Raw genomic sequence first — 20762 nt, forward strand, 5'->3', positions numbered from 1 at the left:
GTACATATTTGGGATATATAGCATTCATCTACTTCTTGATCATGCACTATGTAGCAGGAATTCAAATTATGGCAGCTATGATGATATCATCACACTTAAGTGATCAAAACTTTGACATCATCATGCATCCCGAGCCGTGTGTTCATCATCACTTGCCAATTACCACATAAAACATACATGACATGTCTCTTCATCAATCCCTTCACTTGGCCAAAGACTTGTGCATCTCCTCGAGAACATCAAGGATCGTACTGGCGCTCCAAGCTTGAGTCCGGCACGAATCGTGACAATAAGCACCATCTGAGGATCAGTTGGTATTCTCTCATTTATTTTCTCTCGATCCCATGAAAATGAAAATACAGTGATATGGTGGGACAAAACTAAGAAGCTCACTCGAATTGGTCAGCTCGGGCAAACCCCGCCAGGGGTCAGACTTGATATGAGCCGCGTGCTTGAGAAGAATATTGGAGATGAAGTGATAAGTCCTCGATGGGTCCTGCAAACGGTCAACTATGTTCTTTTCCTCAACATGCTCATCCGGCTTGTGGAACTTTCTTCTAGGCTGCGATCGTATCGCTATCGATCGAGGATTTGATATGTGAACGAGCGAAATGAAGAAAGCCCACCTTCTGTCCATCTCCAGCAACTCTATCAAACTTCAAGTAGGCGAGCAAGAACCATCCAGTGGGGAATAACCATTCTGGTCCTTGATGGTACTATACGTCAACAAAATGCTCATGAACCACATAAAGACGATAGTCGAACGGTGATCTTTGAGGAAGAGACACTCACATTCCATCCTTTCGCAATCGACTGATCGGTGGAATCATTAGAATTGTCATAGTCCGGCCGGTATTGCGAATCACTAGGGTCGAGCGTCTTCATACCCAGCGGGCCTCTGAGGACGGCGTCGGCAACTTGAAGAGCTGTGATAGCGCGAGAAGGTGTGAATAGCTCGGGAGCGACAATCATGGGGAGGGTGAAGTTGGGGCGGAGCTATTCATCAGCTTTCCTCTTGAATGTATTTCTTCACAGTCTTGCGTCTCGAGGTGTTGTAGGTCAATCGTGGTCCGAGGGTTGGTAGAATGTAAAGGACGCATATCATTAGATCTTCCAACCAAACTCCAACAACAAGTCAAAAGAGGGCGCCCAGACTAGTGAAACGAAGGACAATAACGCACTTGGTAGTCTGACCACTCGCGATCCTTCGGAGTCCCATACACATCTTTGTATATCCCACGACGGTTTATCATCCCCGGATTGATGTCAAAACTGGCATCTTCGGCCGGGTCAGAGGGAACATAGTAACACCTTTCAAAGGATGTTTGGATGAGGTCGGCCCATTCTTTATATGTCACTAACCGCTGCTCTCCTCTCACTATGAAAGGTCAGCTTTCTGTCGGCTTGAAACAAGTTGTAGATACTCACCTGAGGCAGTAACACCCTTGAAAGGGAATTCTCCTTTCCGTGACAACTTATCCAGCCATGTCAGGGTGCTTTTGAGCAGTCCCGTAATCTCCACTGGTGAACCATCCCGAGGGGTGGCAGGTAAACCTTTGTTTCCTGCTTTTTCTGAGGATCCCATCTTGTCCATCCAGGTCCTGACCAGTAAGCTTTCAGCCGCAACAGGTATAAGTGAACATAATCGTGCCCATATTCACTTTTTTGTGGGGAAGGAGAGGGCAATGGGATGAGGAAAGGAGTGAGTGGACTCACCCGCAATTGAATTTGTTCCCGCCGAAGATGAACCCAGTCTCCCAATCGACCCAAATCTTCTGATCAAAGCCTTCATTTCGCATGTCCATGTCCAAATTAGGACCAGCCTCACAAGTCAGCTTTCGAGTAGTCTCAACAACTCCCTTTTGACGCCGCAGCGAGACCAGACACCAAGTGGCAGTTCAGCAAGATATGGTGAACGATGACAGGTCCGGAGACAGAAGTTTTAATCTCAACTCACGTTGTACTCTCTAAATTCGATGCCAGTAGCATGCCTCTGGACAATTTCCTGCACCAATTCCGCTACGCTACTCTCCCATGAGAACGCCTGAGGATGATCCCATGGTACCCAACTGTCATCTGCGGGGAACCGGCGCTTGACTTTGTCTTGTAGTATAGAAAGTCCATTGGGACACATCTTGGTATAATCTTGGATATTTTGGATGAACCACCCTGAATACTCAGTAAATGAATTGGACGTCGCTCGGACGTCTTATGAAAGGATGCCGGACAGCATATGGAGGAAAAGGGCAAACAAGTCATCCTGTCACTCACAAGGGCCATCTCGGCAGTTGTATCTGGGAGTTCGAGTTGAGTCCAGAAGATTAGGGATCAAACCGTGCTTGAGGGTGGAGCCAAAAGCGAGTATATGGTCTCTTGCCGCGGAGAAATTACCGGTGGTCAAGAACAAACCACGGAGAGAGATGAACTACGATATGTCAGCGAACTACGACTTCCGATGCGGGACCTTCCACCAATATGAGAGAGGTGAGATCAAAGCCAATTTTTGTCGAGAAGTAGAAATGAGAGGATCTGAACACAACGTACCACATCCCGTCCCCAACATCTAGCCCATCCAGAAGCGAAATGGGGCAATCCAGCAGCTAGAGACGCCACAGGCTTGCTAGGACTGATACTTGCGCTTTTCACCAATCCGTACATCTGAACACTGCACAGGGCAAGATCGTGAACGAGAGAATGTCCTGAAGACACAAAGTCAGAGCTTTGCTCCATGACCGCACGTCGTGCAGCCTTGTAAGCTTGGTAGATGACCAACGCGAAGTACCTTGGGCGCATGAAAGATGGACATGTGGCTTTGATCAAGTCGAACCGCTTCTTGAGCCAAGCCGCGGGTTTTACCAAGTGTGGGAGATCAGATGTTTGTCTGAAATAATCAGCCGCAAGATTCCTCGCATCGCTCTGAGTTCGCTGCTGATACCTTCCGAAGGCTGGAGGGATATTGGGCCGGAAGGGGGGGGGGGTGAGGGTGACATTGTTGCTAGCCCTAATCTCATTGGCAAGGGGGAGACGTTCTGCGTGAACAGGCGAATGACACAAGCGAATAGACTCACTTGTCAAGGCGGTTCAAGATATAGTCGAAAGCCCATGTACCTTGCCTCAGATGTTCACAAAGTGGATGACCAAGATCGTTCGTCTCCGTGATTTGTCGAAGGGGATGCATCCATCCTTCCAGGCCGCAATAGACTAAGGAGCCGAAATTGGGAATGGTGTATGTGCCATCTCCACCTGTGGGTCAGCATTGATACCAACACTTGACTCACCTGTTGCGTCTCTCTCTTCCCCATCGGCGCGATGGAGAACAGTGTTGAGATCCACAAGATCCAGCTCTCCGAAAGCTTCATCTGCCCCAGAATTGCAGATGTTATCTAGGTCAGTTGACATTTCCTGTCAGTCAGCCAAAGAACTTGAAGGAAATTCGGCTCCTAATGATGGGATGTGGGTAAAAGAACTCACGTCCACGTCTGTTGAGAACAGTATAATTGACCCTGGTTCGAATACGTCAGGGACAATGAGCTCAGAGTAATCTCCGTCCGCATCCCTGCCAGTTCGTATTTGGACGTCCTTGATCTCTTCAAGTGTGGAGGGGATCCCGCGGTGCGTTTTCGAGTCATCTTGCCATTCGTTGTAGTGGGTTTTAACGGAAGCACCACAGATAAAGCTCACTTTCGAGCGGGACAGCTTGATCGGTTTGACTGTCAGTCAGCGATGCCCGTCTCAAAACGGGAGCCTTTGTTCCCTTCATAGCGAATGACTTGACTAAGAAGATGGTAGATCGGTGTAAGTCATAATCTACTCACTCCACCCTCTTCCAGAGAATCCTCTAAAAGCGGTGTGAGCTACCAGCATGTAGCCTTTGTGGGTGATCGGGTGTACTCTGTGCATGACTATATACTGCAATCGTCAGCTAGATTCCGTAAATTAGGTCGTAACTTACCTGGCCCTCCTCATGCACATGACCCTCGGTATAGCCTCCAACCATCATTTCTGTGTGTAGGTGATTCAACACTCGTTTGACCTTTCCAATCCCTGCTTCCTTCTCCGCAGTGGAGACTTCGTATTTTCGGTTATCAGTGACCAGGTCTAAGAGTTTAGGATATAGGTCGTCAAAACCTTTGTTACTGCCCAGGGCGGCTTTGGTGAAGGTCACTAGAGCTCCGGTGGAAAGCGCATCTTCAGCCGTCCGTTTGTCGCGGGGGGACTCGTTATCGTGTGTAACATCGTAGAACACAGCGTGAGGTACTGATCCGTGGAGCGGCATGATCACACATGGCCGAGCGGCGCCTTTAGCAAAAGGAGGAGCCAGCTCTTCGTTGCTGGAAAGACACGCTTGATCCATTGATCCTTACCATTAGCCTGACTCGTGTTCCCACAGCGGACACTCACCGATGGGTTGGCCGACTCCATAACGATATAGACTAATAAATCAACGTTCCATTGACCGAGATGGGCGAACCCAAAGGAACAGGACTCACAGCGCCGCAAAGTCTTTCACATCATGGCCGTTGTATGCTTCCCTGACCAGACTATTGATGCCAAGTTCCCGCACAAACTTCAGATCCATCTCCTGGCTTCCCGTGAACAATTCCGCCATGATGTACAAGTTGGGATTCACCCTTCTCCCAGCATCGATGATGGCCACGCCGAGATGCAGTGGGGTGGAGTGGCAATTGTCCAGTCTGAATCCGTCAAACATGCCTGCCAGAAGCTCTGCATAGGCGGTCATGTGATCCCATAGCCAAGGGTTGTCATCACGGCTACGGCCATAGCGAAGCTTGACACAGTCGCCCCAGACAATGACCTCCCGCCTGAGGTAAGCTTTGGAAGGGTATTCGGCGAAGTTTTTGAGAGGATCGGCTGCCCACATCCAGCCGTTGTTAGCCAGAGCGAGCGCTGAGGGATGGTGTTTGGAAGTATTGGCATTGCGAGGTAACCGGGTGAAATATGGCTCGACGAGGGGTGTTCTAGATCATCAGCACTCAATTCTTTTGCTCTGCTTCACTGGGACGGAATGTGAAATGAGTCATGAAGTTTGATCGCCTAACTTTTTGGTGAAGCCACCCATCTTAGGACCATGATCATCCAAGCGGGTGAAACGTAGGCGTCCGATGATACCATCTGTTGCTGCTTGCACGTCGTCATTGCACTCCCCGTAGAGGTCGACATTAAGGATGTCCAGTACCTTACCCCACTTAGCCGCGGCCGTCGTGGAATCGTCCTGGGGCCATGCGGCTCGAACTAGACCGGCGGCGATACCGGATTGTATTCTCGTGCAGAATCTGGCGCAGAATGCTCGATAGTTGTCAATTGTACCCGGAGTTGAGCGGACCACTTCCGCAAGCTGATCCAGAGACTTGTTGTGGACATCGGGGCCACTCCACGATTTGATGTCACCCGAGTCCAACGCCGAAGCGACTGCTCTGACAGAAGCTTGAACGTCAAAGACATAAAACTCCCAGAGACGGACGTCATTGATCGCACTACGGATGTGTGGTATGAGAATGTCAAGATCGGCAGAGGACCGAAGAGTGGTGGGTAGGCCCAGGGTGGGCAATTTCTGGGTGAGCTCGAGAAGGGCATCCTCCAGCTCGACTGCCGGAGTGAGATGTGGGGTGTTGTAGGGAGAGTAGCCTGGCACTCAGTGAAGTTGCATGACAATGAGAAAAGACATCAGACCAAGATGATGGGGATGAAAAGTGACATACCAGCTTCGGGGTGCTGCTCCAGCCACGGAGAATCAAACGCCGTGTGATTCAGAACAACGTCTGTGATACCTCCAAGGCCAAACTTCGCTTTGGCGAGTTTCAAAGCAGCATCAATCTCCCTCATTCCTCCGTCCTGAGCCTTTTTGTCTACACGAATGACATCGTCGAAGCGAAGCTGATCTAGAATACTGTAGGGACTGCCGGAGCTACCGCGTTGCTGCAATGGTGCCCAGTGAAGCATGTTGTATCCCCTTCGGCTAGCCTCGGCAAAATGTCTTTCCCAATCGGTAGTCGGGCCCATCCATTTCGCCAAGACAGACAAGATGACCAGTCCATCAATCGTCAGTGTCGTGGATTTTTCAAGTATCGTACCGGACGTTTTGTCATTGAGGGGACTGGTGGGGGACAAGGAGTCGGTGGGGAAGAATGGGGTACGAGCTGGAAGTGTGATGATGGGGTCGACGTTGAAGTAACCTTTACGACCTTGGACGCGGGGGGAAGAAGGAGTGGGACCATCATGCTCGATATAGTAGCAAAATGCACCTGGGGCGGAAATAGGTAAATCGACTTGGATGGGTCTTCATATCAGCCCCGTTCATCAGACGACATTACGTCCGCGGCCTATATGATCAAACGATGTAAGGGTTTAACGTTGACTGACATGTCTGGGGGATGAGAGAGGGGGAGACTCACTTGCTAACATCGCTTGGGAGCTTACGCTCACTCCACGACTTTCGATCAAAAACTCCGCCATCGATGGGAAAGTCGCTCTTCAATACACCATTCCTGGTGCAAGCTGTTCCTGGTTGCAGACTCAATCTCAGGACGTATGGTCGAACGGGTGCTGGCAAGCGAATATACTGACCGTCATCAGTACTTTTGATTCCTAAGAAGCTGGAGACGTCAACTCACCGACTTGTTCTCTCCTGGGCCACCATCATCTTCAAGTCCGAGCTCCCACACCTGGACAGGCTCTCCACCTGCTTCGGTAGAAGAGAAGAAAGCGACAGCTTCGTCCTGTGGAGTCTTGGGGGTTCGCAGACCTTGTGGGATGGAGTGATAGCCATTACCATTTGAACCGTTACCGTTTCCCTTCAGACCATATACATGTCCATTACCATTGGCATGACCATTGGTAGGAAGCTTGAGGCCGGCAGGGGGAGCTTGCCGATCGGTGATGTGAAGCTTTGTGGCAGCGGTGGAAAGAGCGTCTTGAACGGTCATTCTGAATTCTGAAGCTTTGATACAACAAGCTTCAATGATCTGAGCGGTGACAGAGAGGCAAGTGAAATGATTGAAGGAGAGATAGGATAGAGGGTTGTAAGGAGAATATGAAGGGATCGATGATGAAGAATGGAATGAGAAAGCAAGCACATTCCTTGTTCCTTACATAGACTCTGTCTCGATGCGGAAGCAGATTGTTGATGAATGACGCAGTGCGGGGCACCATGCGGACCAAGATCCTCTGCGACTGACCACGGTCTCTCTCACCCAGCCCACCTACACCTACTAGCTACTAGCTACTCTACCTGCTGTACATAGTCATGCCAACCATTCCATCCTCTATCAAAGACAAGCTCGATACCGTCATTCATAAATTTGGTAATGTCAACATCAACCGTACCAAAGTACCTATAACCACTTTCTATCTTGCCATCGCTCCATCTCTCCCTCCCCATCCAGCTCAAAACGATCATAACCCATCCATTTCTTCTCCCGCTCTTACTCTCCTCCCCGTTCCTCCGAGAAGTGGACCTCACGTCATTCCGTCTGATCATCTTCTTTTTGGCCTCACCCATCCTGATCCAGATACAGACGAACGTACATCTTTCTTCCTGTCTTGTATTCCTGACCCTATCGGCTTTCTCTTCCATGCGGCGGGATTGATCAGATCTCATTTGATACCAAGTAGCTCTTACGTCCACCCAAGTCAAAATAGTGGGGAAAAGCAGAACGAGCCAAGATGGAGGTTTCAATTGATTCATTTAGAGTTGGAAGATAAGGGAGGGTTGGCAGCTACTTCAAATGGGAAGATTGTGGTTTCTCTTCAATGGGTCGGTAACATACTTGAGAATGTAAAGGAGAAGAAGAGTGATAAGCAAAGTGCTATCAAAGAGTTTAAAGGGGTCTGTGAGTTGTTATTATCTCCCTCTTGCCAGATATATAGTACCTCAAACCTCCGTATTTTGATGGTTTCCCTTGTCTCACTCGCCTAGGCGGTCTTTTTGAAAGAATCAGAGTGAGAGAAGAAACTGCTTCACCTTCAGCATACGTGTAGTGAAGTTGAGATCTCGAAACGATTGGCTGACTCTCAAGTGCTCCATGAATTAGTTCATGTTATCCAACACGACGGTTTCGGTTCTACTCCAACATGGCTCACAGAGTCTATAGCCGATTATGTCCGTCTTCTCACCCATCTCGGTCCACCTCATTGGCGTAAACCAGGTCAAGGGAAAAGGGAAAAAGGTTGGGAAGACGGGTATGATGCTGGTGCTCGGTTCCTCTCTTTCCTCACCGGACAAGATCCCGATGATCCTTATCCTTCTGAACTGCTTTACCTCCCACCTCCACCTCACCAGACGTTCCTGGCCAGTCCGATTCCACCAGTCGCTCAACCTACTTCAACAAGTCATACCTCTGTAGCACCTCCCAAGACGACGCAAATGCCCACTATCTCGAAAGAAGAGATCACCCCCGTTGGTGGTCGAGCGAGCAGAAGAAAACGACCTCCAATGCCGGAATTGGTGAAACTGTTCGATGCGAGATTGGAATGGGAGAAATACCACGAGAGTTGGTGGGAGGAAATGACGGGAGCACCGTTGGAGGTCCTATGGAGTGAATATCTGGATTGTTACGCTTGATCTAGTATCAAATATTTTCTCAGAGTGTCGCAGTGCCGATATGTCACTTGTGTCTCCTGAAACCTTCCACGCAAATCGCGACCAAAAGGAGCACGTCGCCTCCGGAAATGCCATGAGTCGTTTGAGACTTTTCTTCCAACCAGCGATATTTTTCTTCACCATGATTCTTGAGAGGTGGTCAATGGCAGTCAAACGATCAGGTGGGGCAATCGTCAAGTGAAACCCAATGGATCAAAACATGGACCATGAGATGCATATCATTCTACACCCCAGCCAGCTTAGAAGTTGAGGGCGGCGCCACGTTGCTTCTTATCACCACCCAGCTCGAAGTGTTTGCATCGTTTAAGAGTCAATTGATGCTTGGTCTTGCAGGAAGTGCACTCGAGACGGAGAACGACTTTTTTGGTCTGAGAGGGGTGAGGGGTGAGGTATCGAGATCAACGATCATCAAAGACAGTCATCAGGCAGCCGGCCCAGTCGGTTGATCGGGGTGATGGTGGAAGTGAGGGAGCGATGCAGGAAGGCGAGCAATGTTGATGAAAAGATGAGGAGAAGAGCCGAGTTAGTTCCACTCTACCATGCTCAGGGTGGAAACTCACCGTCTTAGCCTTCTTGTGGAAAACTGGCTTCGTCTGACCACCGTAACCGGACTGCTTTCCTGCATTGTCAGAATAATGTCCGTTTTCACCTCCCCCTGAGTCTTCGCAAGGGCGACCAGAGGGTGACTATAATACAGCCTCCAGATGACTGTCGAACCTCCGACCTCGACGGCACCCTCGACCGCCGATGAGAGACGTAAAATGCTACCAGTCACAGATGTCCTCGAACAACTCTGCGATACTCTGGTATCTTTCTGCACAACGGTATGCGACTAGTATGAGGACACTCACGGTCATATCGTCTTTTCCCCTGGGCAGCGAGAGAGTCCTTTCCCTTCTTGTACTGAGTCACTTTGTGGGGTGTGTGCTTTTTGCACTCTTTACCCTTGCAGTCTGCACATCAGTTCCATTCGAGTATTCACAGAAGTTTGATCTCACAAGTACGACGGGTCCTACAAGAGAATAGTGTCAGCTTGATCTCATCTCATGTACGTTCTTCCCGATCCTGATAGTAATGTGGGCATAAAGACATACTTTGGACTATTCGTGAGCTTATATCCTCCGGCCGAAGCTAGATGAACTCACATGTTGACCCTGTTGAGTTTACGCCAATGGGCACAACGGTCAGCTTGTCAAAAATGAAGAGTAGAAGACGCACATTGTGGATAGAGTAGGACGAATGGTTGAAGGACAGAAGTAGGGGCGGAAAGGCGAACCAAACGAGTAGAAGGGTGGGACGGGATTTCGCGCCACAATGTAATGCCGCGAAACTCCGAGAATATCCTCTTCCCGATTTTCTCTCTTTTGTCCCGAGACGGGTCTATGTGCGAAACTGCTCGTGTACATCTTTCACAAGTCGTTCGTCACTCCCTTATACCCATAGGTCAGTCTCGTTATCTCTATCCATAGAAGAGTGCACACGTCTCTACGTGGAGGGCTGCTGAGATAGACAGTCTGAGCTGACTTATCAGAAGTCGAGCCAAGATGTCGTTCGCCCCTCCTGAAGCCCACCAGAATTTCCAGGTGAGTTATTGGATGCTTCTGTCAAATGTCTTTCCAGCAATCAGTTCCTGGCTTCACATTGCAGTCACTTGTGTTGCCAGGCATATGGAGCAGCGTGATGAGGATATAAGCTGACTCATGCCCTTCGAATTATCCGATATGTCGTTTTAAACATCATTCTCGCACTCTCACCATTCAAACCCTCCTCGATCATATAACCATCGCATCTCCATCATTTATCATGATGCAATTGGGCTCCGGACCCAACAGCACATTCTACGTCTGCTCAACACCAACGTGCAAGGCCAGGGGAAGATCATGTTCGCTTTGACCGAGATTAAAGGTGTCGGCAGGCGATATGCCAACTTGGTGTGCAAGAAAGCGGATATTGACATGTCGAAGCGGTAAGTCTCTCTCAACTGTGGTCATGCTCTCTATCCATTAGTGTCATGCGAGAAGAAGTTCACACCTCCTCGTCGTCATGAGACTCGTCGTTGTCACATAGACAAGTCATATTTCACATGTGTATCAAAAACTAACAGAGTTTAGTGCCGGTGAACTTAACTCGGATGAACTCGAACGTATCGTGACCATCATGCAGAACCCCGCCCAGTTCAAGATTCCCTCCTGGTTCCTCAACAGGCAAAAGGATCTCGCCGACGGAAAAGACTCGCACATGCTTTCCAACGTCATCGACCAGAGACTGCGTGACGATCTCGAGCGTCTCAAGAAGATTCGAGCTCATCGTGGTCTCCGACACCACTGGCATACTCGTGTCAGGGGTCAGCACACAAAGACCACGGGACGAAGGGGTAAGACGATGGCTGCCAAGAAGAAGTAGAAGGGAGCTGGTGAGGGATGCCCGTAGGGAGATGCATTTTGACCCTTTCGCCTTTCTGACAGCTGAAGTGCACAAGCTTGAGCTCTCACCGGAGCTTCCCTCACTCGCCAATCCAACTGCAGAGACTGGGCTGACCGATATCAGAGCTCTTTGAGATGACCGGCTTCGGATGCTCCACCCGACGACCTCATAGAGGTGTGACGGTGCACGGACCTCCCCTCTGCTTCACTTTACACTTCTCGTCTGCCCTCTTCCTCTTCTCCGCTTCCCTATCTCACTCGTCCGTATATCTCCCTCACTGCTACTAACTGTCAACGACACTAAGATATCTGACTACCTCTCATGTCGATCACGATGAACGGAGCCCAAGCCTCCCAATCCCAGACGCTTAACTCGCGGCCCCTATTCCTCTCGTCGCCATCTCTTCCCCCGTCCCTGCCCCCATCCAATTCTGACCATCTGAATCCCACCTCCGTTCGTAGACGCCGACATGAAGAGCTGACAGTTCTTTCTGGGCTCAGTGAACTTGCTCTCACTCCATCACCACCTAAGAAGAAAAAATGTGTACGCAAAACAATCCCTGTTGATCCGGTTGATGAAGTCCGTGTAGGTTTATTGTATGGACAGATTGACGGTCTTCCCTGTATGTCAGTTACTTCATAGTCAGAATTTCAGCTAATATAGAGATAAACTGTCTTTTCTCCTCGAACATGAACTCTACATTGGACGCGACTCCTCCTGGTGAATTTTCGAAACAGTCTTCAGGGACGAGACTGATTGCAGCCAAGTACAACTGCAAGGTGATGGAGTCTCGAAGCTCCACCTTAGGTTTACTACGTGAGTTACCACACAACTTCACACAGTGTCCTTGCTGACACACAAGAGTGAAAACATCCACCGATAACGCATTTGTAGCCATGTACGATTTATCAAAGAATGGTTACATCCTCAATGGCGTGCATATCGATCCCGCAAACAAGGTGCAAGTAGGGGAAAAAGTTCTTTTACGCCGAATGATCATCCTTCGTCCAGGGGATACTCTACAGATTCCTGGTACAGAACCCGGTGAGCTCATGGGGACCTTCTTCACTCATCCCGCTGCTTTCATTTGCTCGTTCAGATGATATCGGCAGACGCTTAGATTCAGTGTTCACATATATTCACAATCATACCCATTTTGGAGTCAAGCCGCCTATACCAAGGGAAACTCCGACTTCGGACGTAAGCCATCTTCGGCCGGTGTCATTCCCCAAAGTACTCTCGCCCACTTTACCAAGTCTCGACCTAGGACGATGGAAGATCTTCAACTGGCCCTTGGGTGATGGGGGTTTCGGAACAGTCTATCACACCGAACACGCCGATATTCACCTACAAGTTGCTTGCAAGAGTCTTGCTACCAATGACATGTTACCGGAAAGGATCAAAGCAGAGATTCGAATGATGGAAAAATTAGACCATCCGAATGTAGTGAAGATCCTCGACGCATTCTATGAGGGAAAAGAACAATGTCAACATCTCATACTTGAATTGGTATGTGGTGGAGACTTGTTCGGATACATTCATGAAGGTTTGGAGCATGGAAAATGGATCTCAGAGGACGAAGTCTGCTTTTTTGCATATCAACTATTCAAGGCGCTCAGACATATACATGGACGGGGAATCGTTCACTGTGGTAGGTTCTTTTCAGTCATTTCCTGTCAATTCAATACCACCTGAAGATCATGCTGATATTCCCAGATTTGAAGCCAGAGAATATCCTGATATACACTCTTTGCGAGTATCCTCGTCTCCTCATCACGGATTTTGGGGAGGCGACGACATTTGAAGATTTACGTATGACCGTTCCTTCGAATACATCAACTCAAACAGTATATCGAAGTCCCCCACAAGGGGGCACCTTTGCTTACTGGCCTCCTGAGAAGATCAAGAGAGCTTTGAGAAAGACAAAATTGAGCGGCCTTACCGAGAGTGTACATGGAGGTCTAGGGGAGAGGAAGACCACACTGGCAAAGAGTTGGTGGAATGAGGAGGTGAAGGGAGACATATGGGCTATAGGCGGTAAGTCCTCTCCAGCAATTTGGTTAAATCTGACATGTAGTTGTATTACACTATTGCGTCTCTGCTGGACATCCGTATAGTTTGGGAGATGAACCGACAGCGATACCTCTTCAAAGTAGGAGAAGCAACAACACCTTTCGTACTCTGCACGCATCTCCTCTTGTTCCATCACAACAAGATCAGGAAAAGGAAAGTTTGGAGTCAGTAGAGACGGAAGTCAATGAATCATTCAAATTCCCTCAAGAAGCCGATGCCGAAGATTTAGAACAGTATCGTCCTCCCCAAAAGTTGACTCAACAAGGCAGATTACAACAAGTGCAGAAGTTTGATGAGGCTGTGAGGGAGTTTATGGTGAGTGACCTGTTCATTCGGTTCCCATGTTTATTTAAGATCTTGAAAAAATAAGCTTGGCTGATGCTCAGATGAAAGAGACTACGGAGTGGGTACCTCGTGGTGCATGGGCTGGCTTCTCGGATTCAGGTGAGTAATCTATATTCTGTGGTTACCCACCAACTCTTTGATGTTTTCCACGGTGAGGGTTCAGCTGTATCACGAGTTGTCGTGACATGAAGATAGATCTCTTAGATAAACATAATCGAAGCGAAGTCGATGGGAGATGATGGATATCTAACCAGCGATCGGTGATTGCAGATATCACCAGTCTACAGACCCTTTTTATTCGATGGGAACGGGGGGTATTGTTATGAAACCGGACGCTGATCAGTCAAGTACCGTGATAAGCTGATGATAAGGAAAAGACTTCATCAATTCTCTTTTGAGGAACCATCGAGAACGTATCTCCGTAAGTCAAGCTATCCAACATCCGTGGTTGGACGAAAAGTCGGAGGAGTTGAAGGAACTGTATCAAGGACAAGTCCTAAGAGGTGCTGTTAACTCTGCGATCCGTCGAGGACAATCATCATCATGATCATCACCCACGCACAACTTCGATACCTCGGTGTAAACATTTCAATAGCAAACAACCGATAGTACTAGATGCCCCATTATACGTAAAGCTTCAGGTCTATATTTCCAAGCCCACAGTCCTTATTTTCATAGCTCATGACGCTCAAAGTATTTCCCCTATCACATTCGATACCAACATTGTTCATGCTGTAAATCGTCGTTGTATAACTTCTATCATCCATGCATATGCCTATGAGTCCGAGATATATGAAGATTGCAGGATATCATTAATGATTAGAATGGTGATGATGATGACGAGAGTGAAGTATAGCACATATGTTTCTCAATCGACATAGAATATAACATGTTTTCTCGTTCCTACTCGAAGTATACCGATATGTTGATCAATCAGATTACTTCTGCTGAGTTTAGAACGAGGATCGGTGATGAGGAATTCGTTCAAGTAGAGTCCACGAGTTTGAACAGCTCGTGTAGCTTCGGCTGAAGTGTCAGCTTAGCTTGAACTCTGTACTCCATCATGTCACGCATGAGCACAGCATAGAGTCCCACATCTGATCTATGTTGGTGTGTTGGTGTGTGCGTGTGTGTGTGGGGGGGATGGGGGGGGGTTGGACAGAATGATTTTTGACGCTACACACTCAAGATGTGTGTCGTTTAGTGATACAATCGAAAGATGAGCAATAATAAGTGTAAAAGGGGAATTTCAGGAAGACAGAAACCGACACTGACCTCTAGAACGAACCAAACCGTACAATACAGCTAATTTAGTCATTGTTTGAGTTGTCACATTTCGCCTATCGACTCGATGAAAACGTGGATCACCACGAAAAGCTTGTAGAACTTGATCGCTTTTTAGTTCTCTTAAAGGTGTATGATAGAGTATTCTGGCTATTGTTTCCGCGCGAGATACTCCTTCTTCTACTTATCAATATCCTCACGTTGGTTCAGTCATAGAAAATATATCTTTCCCCCTCGACTGATTCGCAGTAAGCTATTATGGGAGAAATCCCGGATGGGAGACGAGTTGACGGAATGACATGAGCATCTAGTCAAAAGGGCGATGGAGAAACAAGATCGATTTGAAAAGCACTATTCTGATAATGATAATGATTGTGAGCGGGAAGGATAGTAATGTACAGTATATAGGGAGAACACATACCACCATGTACCAATTCGGTCAGTTCCCGAGCAAGTTTCAACTGACCGACATTTTTTGACTTTAATCTCTGGTAAATCAACCACGTATCATTCTCAAGGATAAATCCTTTTTGATACAAGGCGAATTATGGTGAGAAAAGGGTACCAATGAACTCACCCCGTGTTCCCGCATGATCTCCTCGATTTGAGGTAGAGGAATGAAAGTGAGTAATTTTAAATATCGTTCGACATCTGCGTCTTCTGTTCGATAGAAGAACTGTGATCAGTTCCATTGTGAGACAAAAATCACCCTCGTTCGGTACACAATTTTCTGTGGAGTACATCTACTTGGATGGATTTTGTACATCTTCTTGGATTTTATACCGACCGATTGTCGAAGGAGCCGAGGTTTCAGTGGATGAGACGCTTCTCGTCGAAAAGGAACGAAAAATCGATGACGCAGGAGATGATTTTGTAAGATGTCGCAAAAACTCACTTGGTAAAACTCCGAAACACTGGTCAAACTTTCATCCAACCAAATTGCATTCCCAGCGCTTTTCCCAAACTTTTCACCATTACTAGTGGTCAAAAGTGGTATCGTCAACCCATACACTTGAGTCTCATCATCACTCTCTTCTACCTTCATAGCGACTTCTGTTTCCACTTTCTTCCCCTTTGACTTCTTCACCCTCTCGACATTATCGTTATCTTCTGAGGGGGGAGGCGAATGAACCCTTTTGATCAGATCTATACCAGCTACGATATTCCCCCATTGATCCGAACCACCAAGTTGGACCGTACATCCATGTTTCCGATACAAATGAAGAAAGTCATATGCTTGCAAGAGTTGATAAGAAAACTCTGTGAATGAAATACCGGAATATGAGTTCAATCGATTTTTTACACTGAGTGTCAGATATTTCTCTCTCTACACTCACTACTGATGAGTCTGAAGGGTGAACTACATCAAGGGACTTGCGACTTGCCTCTCTCTAGCGAGCATGATGTTGACTCTGGCCAATTTTCCCACATCGCTGAGAAACTCTAGAAAACGGATGTCTTTGAACCAATCGAGATTATTCAATACCTCCACTTTTCCATACTCCGATTGGTCCGTATCATCGGACACCTTCTCTACTGCTTCGGATGGTTGACCGGGATCTGATGGAGATGAGTCTACATGACTGGAGGGAGGGAGAGGGTGGGTCTCAGCAGAACGTCGGGAAGCGAGTATTCTTCCATGCTCGAGGAAATGCTCGACTTGGGTGGTTATCTTACTAGCGTTGTCTGCCAGTTGTTCTGGAGAGAGAGATGTGCGTTCGGATTTTCGACCAGAGGGATCACCAATAGGACCTGTCGCACCTCCTATCTACATCTTAGCTGTGTATCGAGATACACGCTATCCATTCATTGGTCTACCACACATCACGAGCTCATGATAGTGCAGTCAAGTGATAAGAGGAGAAGTGAAAGTAAGAGGATAAAGCAGGGACGTACTAAAGGAATGATGTTATGTCCAGCCTTATAGAGGTGTAAGAGTCCAAAGAGGGGTAAAAGATTCCCGACATGTAATGAAGAGGCCGAAGGGTCTATACCGGCATAGATGGTTCGTGGGGTCGTTAAGTGGTCTCGGAGTTTTGGACTGAGCATAAGTACAGATTTAACACCTCTCTTCTCACTGATACTGATGTCACATACTACCCAAAAAATAGACAGGAGAGACTCAAGAGGAGAAAGAGGTACGGGAAGAAGGGCGAACATGGTGGACGGGAATAGTTGACATACTTGGTGAGAGCCGCTATAAAACCTCTCTGTTCGAGCTCTTCCAAAGCGGCACCAGGCGTTCTGGGAGATGTTCCAATACTACGGATGAGATACCATCGAGTTCTCAAACGGCTTACAAGTCCCAGTCGGAACCTCATTTGCCGGACAAAGTCGACAAAGTTGTAGAATAGAGATGCAACATGCAAAATACTCACAAAGTCATGTGAACACTCAGACTTTCCTTGGGTCCTGGTGTTTCCGTCGGAAACTTGTCAGCCAAATGAGACCCTCATGACATTCACTTTGACTGTGCGATAACCTCTCTGGCACCACAAACCTCAAGAGGGAGAAGTTAGATCTATAGAGTTTCTAGCTAAGACAATGTCATTCTATCTCGCCATAGTCTCACCACTAGATTCGCCCCTCTTCCAACTATCATTCCAATCTTCCAAACCCTCTTCTACACCTACCACTTCATCCCCTTTCCCTTCTTGGTCTTCTTTCAGTCCCTCGGATGAACCGGTCTCTGCTCGATCTACCACTCAAAACTCGACTTCGAATGGGAATGGAACGATTGGATCCGGTGGAACAGGTGCGGGAGGACAGGTAGTGGCGGAAAGACATATGCAGCAGATGATCGCTCATGCCAGTTTGGACAGCGTGGAGGAGGTTATGGAGGGAACTGGGAATTTGTGGGTCCTTACTCGGTCCTCCCTACCGCACCTCTAACATCTCCTCACTGGTCGGTTTCATGTCCCATCACATTATCCGAGTAGTTTCTGCTGTCAGTACGACAAGGAAGAGTTGGAAGCTGTTCATCTTGAAAGGAACGACGTTTCTCTCGAAGCTTGCCAATCCACATGTCGAGTATGGGCACGGGATCACTAGTCTGGTCAAGAGGGAAGATATCGAGACAGAGATATAACGCAGTAGAAACACAATCTGATTATGAGATACTTGAAAAACATCGATAGACATAACGAATGGACCGTCTCAGCATTCCTCGCTACAAGCGTCAAATTCATTCTCTTACACGATACGAAAAACGATGATGGTATCCGAGCCTTCTTCATCGAGCTATGGGAAGTATATGTCAAAGTCGGTTTTCTTGTTTTGTGCTGTTGTCACGAGGCTCATCTCACAGGTCACATTGAACCCTTTTCACACGGTCAACACTCCCATACGAAATCCAAATTTCGAAGCGAAAGTACGAGCTGCTGCCAAACGAAATTTATGATTTTTTCCCTTTTATCTTCTTTTCAATGTCACGAGTGTAAAAGTCACGAAGTGGTCAATTTTGGTTGAGTGAGAAGGACTTCGGGAGTGTATTTGCACACGATGGAATGATCATATCATGCATTGAACATTCTTATGCAAACTCCTCCGCTTTTCCGCTCTGTCAATCAGTGAAAATCCCTGCTGAAATTCGACGAGGAGAATATGGGATGCTTTCACGCATCCCCAGGACAAGATAGGAAGTTGACATACAATCAGTAGTCCCACAATCAGACCAAATAAGCCGAGCACAGAGCCGAATATCTGTCCGTCAGCCCGGGCCATCTGTATTGATTGCGCTTCGGGAAGTGGGAAAGTTGGTGGAACAGAATTGATACTCACTTCCACGATCAATATCTTGACAAACAATTGAGGATCCGCAGCGTCTGCAAGGGCGGCAGTGGATCCTGTGATACCGACTGATACGCCGCATAGAAGGTTGCAAAGACCGACGGCTAGACCTCCCCAAAACAGCGCGAAGCCTGAATATCAGTCCGGGCTACAATACCTGTCTGATGGCAGGTCTGTTCAGCTTCACAAACTTTGCGAGGGATTGCCGATGTCGTTTGTTTTACGGCCGAGAAGTACAAGCAGAGCAATTCATCATGATGAAGGGTATTGGGAGGGAAAAAAGCGCACCAGTGTAATAATTATTGGTAGTGTACATATCCACTACATCTCCCGTGATCTTTGAACTGAAGACGATGGCCATGATGACTCCATAGATAGCAACGACTTCGCAGAAGATGATTCTCACAGGTCAGCCCTGTTTCTGTTCTCATGGCATCAGATTTGCCAAGAAACGTACGAAATGAGATTTTTGGTACGAATTCGAGGTGCTCGAACACCACCTCCTAGGATAGAGGAACCAGTGAGGAATATTCCCCTGAGATCAGCTCCTACTTCATGTGCATTATGCTCGTCACCCTGTCTCAGCATAGAGAAGTTGTCAATAACGAGCTTAACAGTAGTAATTGAGAGCGGGTTGGAGATATGAGTGGGATAGGAAAAGAAGGGGGGGAGAAACCCACCATCCAGCTCCAGCTACTGAGAGCCCTATACATAATCCCACTCCTACCATAGCCCAAGCAAAGGGACTACTCTCCGCCAAAAATCTTCCAACATTGAATGATTCTCCTTGTCCTACAGCATCAGTCCTTCTCTGGTCATGATGAACACTTTGCACTGTGACCGTTTTAGGTTCACGGATCTTTGGAATGAGGGGCGAAGAAAAGGACAATGAACCTTGGACGGACCTGTGAACAAAAGGTATAATCCGACGACGGTTGCAGTTGATGCGGAAGCTATCAACAGTCCAGGGGCGTAGTAGCCCATGATTACTGTCAAAAAGTTTGGGACTGCAGTAAGTAGTGAAGAGATGAATGTGAAAAGGAAAGTCGAAAAGTGCACTGCACATGGAACAGGTACGGCGTCGATTTGGTCTCATCGCCGTTTCTCATTCTTCATTTTTCATTTCTCATCTTTCATGATAGAACCATTGAACTTTAGGCTACCATAACTTCATCAATACACCTCATAAATGCATGTAAGTACCATCGTTAGAACCAGTACAATTGCAGCTACCTTCCGGTCTTTTATGATGCATTCAAAAGCAGATGTAAGAGATGTTTCCTATATCTGACAGACTGGACGATATCTGAGCGCAAAAAGTGCCACATTCGAGTCAATTCATGGAAGATGATGCATAATGCCGTCTACTGTGTTCTATACTAATGAGCATGGTAACACTTGAAAAGAGGCAAAGAGGCAAAGAGAGAGACAGAGATAGAGATCAAGATAGAGCCAGGGAGGGAGGGAGGGAGCAAGAGAAAAAAGAAAGAGAAGATGGAGAAGAAGATGGAGGTCGAGGTGAAAGAGGGGGATGGCGATGTGGATGATCAACAGGATGATGATGATGAGATTATAGAGATCCTGGGAGTGAGGAACTATCTCACGCAGAGAAGTGTAGGGAAAGAAGTGGAAGAAGATAATAGTGGAAGAAGGAGAGAGAAGAATTTAACTTACTTACAAGAACCCCTCAGACCATATTATGTTCTCCGTCTTTTCCCCTCTTTTAAACTCAGTATAATCTGAATAATATATCCATCAGACTTGCAGAGACAGAATCACCTCTTAGAGCTCTTTCGATGTATCTATCTGCATTAGGAGAAGGATCAATTACTTTATAACTAGAATGTCAGCATCAGGCCACAGATTGAGAGAGAAAGAAATAGGATGTACCACATAACGAAGAACAACGAGAACAAGCAATTAGATCACACTGGGAGGTTTACATACATTGAGAAGATATGTATGCACAGTGACAAAGTGTTGCATGATTGCATGATGTAAGAAAGTTGGATGATAAGTAAGATGAAGAACGAGAAATGAAGATGAAGAATGAGAAACGGCGATGAGACCAAATCGACGCCGTAACAGGTGCCGAAGACCGACGACCGACAACCGCTTCCCCAACCATCCCCCCCGTCCCTTTCTCCTTTCCATCTCACCTTCATCTCATTTCCTCTTACATCTGATCATTCTTCCGTACTCTGTATCAATCCGCTGAATATTCACT

General features: G+C 47.4%; 7 protein-coding genes across 7 annotated transcripts; 3 read left to right on the forward strand and 4 right to left on the reverse strand.

The window, feature by feature from the left end:
* Positions 1–12: 12 nt before the first annotated feature.
* Positions 13–7063, reverse strand: TREMEDRAFT_37541 (uncharacterized protein). The gene is made up of 21 exons (XM_007002407.1): positions 6633–7063; positions 6414–6580; positions 5721–6298; positions 5061–5646; positions 4491–4979; positions 4402–4433; positions 3953–4359; positions 3816–3909; positions 3472–3710; positions 3279–3402; positions 3069–3243; positions 2545–2881; positions 2272–2425; positions 1958–2169; positions 1717–1823; positions 1429–1601; positions 1182–1378; positions 793–996; positions 627–716; positions 394–496; positions 13–300 (listed from the first exon to the last, which is right to left on the reverse strand). Exons 1-21 carry the CDS (start codon positions 6942–6944, stop codon positions 203–205), a joined length of 4878 nt encoding a protein of 1625 aa, XP_007002469.1. The 5' UTR covers positions 6945–7063; the 3' UTR covers positions 13–202.
* A 201-nt stretch (positions 7064–7264) lies between these two features.
* Positions 7265–8581, forward strand: TREMEDRAFT_60022 (uncharacterized protein; the record flags this gene model as incomplete). Its single annotated transcript, XM_007002625.1, has 2 exons — positions 7265–7850; positions 8037–8581. 2 exons carry the CDS (start codon positions 7265–7267, stop codon positions 8579–8581), a joined length of 1131 nt encoding a protein of 376 aa, XP_007002687.1.
* Positions 8582–8859: 278 nt separating this feature from the next.
* Positions 8860–9631, reverse strand: TREMEDRAFT_56315 (60S ribosomal protein L44; the record flags this gene model as incomplete). The annotated part of the gene is made up of 4 exons (XM_007002541.1): positions 8860–8988; positions 9181–9239; positions 9472–9573; positions 9619–9631. Coding segments are annotated over 4 exons (303 nt in total), but the record flags the coding sequence as incomplete, so codon positions are not given.
* Positions 9632–10048: 417 nt separating this feature from the next.
* On the forward strand, positions 10049–11082 carry TREMEDRAFT_71055 (uncharacterized protein). The gene is made up of 4 exons (XM_007002994.1): positions 10049–10063; positions 10152–10203; positions 10453–10586; positions 10732–11082. The coding sequence occupies exons 2-4, from the start codon at positions 10165–10167 to the stop codon at positions 11021–11023; spliced, it is 465 nt and encodes a 154-aa protein (XP_007003056.1). The 5' UTR covers positions 10049–10063; positions 10152–10164; the 3' UTR covers positions 11024–11082.
* Positions 11083–14330: 3248 nt separating this feature from the next.
* TREMEDRAFT_27206 (uncharacterized protein) lies at positions 14331–17067 on the reverse strand (the record flags this gene model as incomplete). Its single annotated transcript, XM_007002260.1, has 10 exons — positions 14331–14482; positions 14732–14926; positions 15168–15225; positions 15312–15422; positions 15642–15818; positions 15879–16067; positions 16128–16247; positions 16326–16514; positions 16643–16787; positions 16931–17067. 10 exons carry the CDS (start codon positions 17065–17067, stop codon positions 14331–14333), a joined length of 1473 nt encoding a protein of 490 aa, XP_007002322.1.
* A 211-nt stretch (positions 17068–17278) lies between these two features.
* TREMEDRAFT_27244 (uncharacterized protein) lies at positions 17279–18146 on the forward strand (the record flags this gene model as incomplete). Its single annotated transcript, XM_007002263.1, has 3 exons — positions 17279–17601; positions 17863–18007; positions 18054–18146. Coding segments are annotated over 3 exons (561 nt in total), but the record flags the coding sequence as incomplete, so codon positions are not given.
* A 110-nt stretch (positions 18147–18256) lies between these two features.
* TREMEDRAFT_27204 (uncharacterized protein) lies at positions 18257–19519 on the reverse strand (the record flags this gene model as incomplete). Its single annotated transcript, XM_007002259.1, has 6 exons — positions 18257–18448; positions 18527–18666; positions 18824–18936; positions 18993–19070; positions 19216–19327; positions 19441–19519. The coding sequence occupies 6 exons, from the start codon at positions 19517–19519 to the stop codon at positions 18257–18259; spliced, it is 714 nt and encodes a 237-aa protein (XP_007002321.1).
* Positions 19520–20762: the final 1243 nt, after the last annotated feature.

Source organism: Tremella mesenterica (assembly GCF_000271645.1).
Source record: "Tremella mesenterica DSM 1558 unplaced genomic scaffold TREMEscaffold_2, whole genome shotgun sequence".
NCBI lineage: Eukaryota > Fungi > Basidiomycota > Tremellomycetes > Tremellales > Tremellaceae > Tremella > Tremella mesenterica.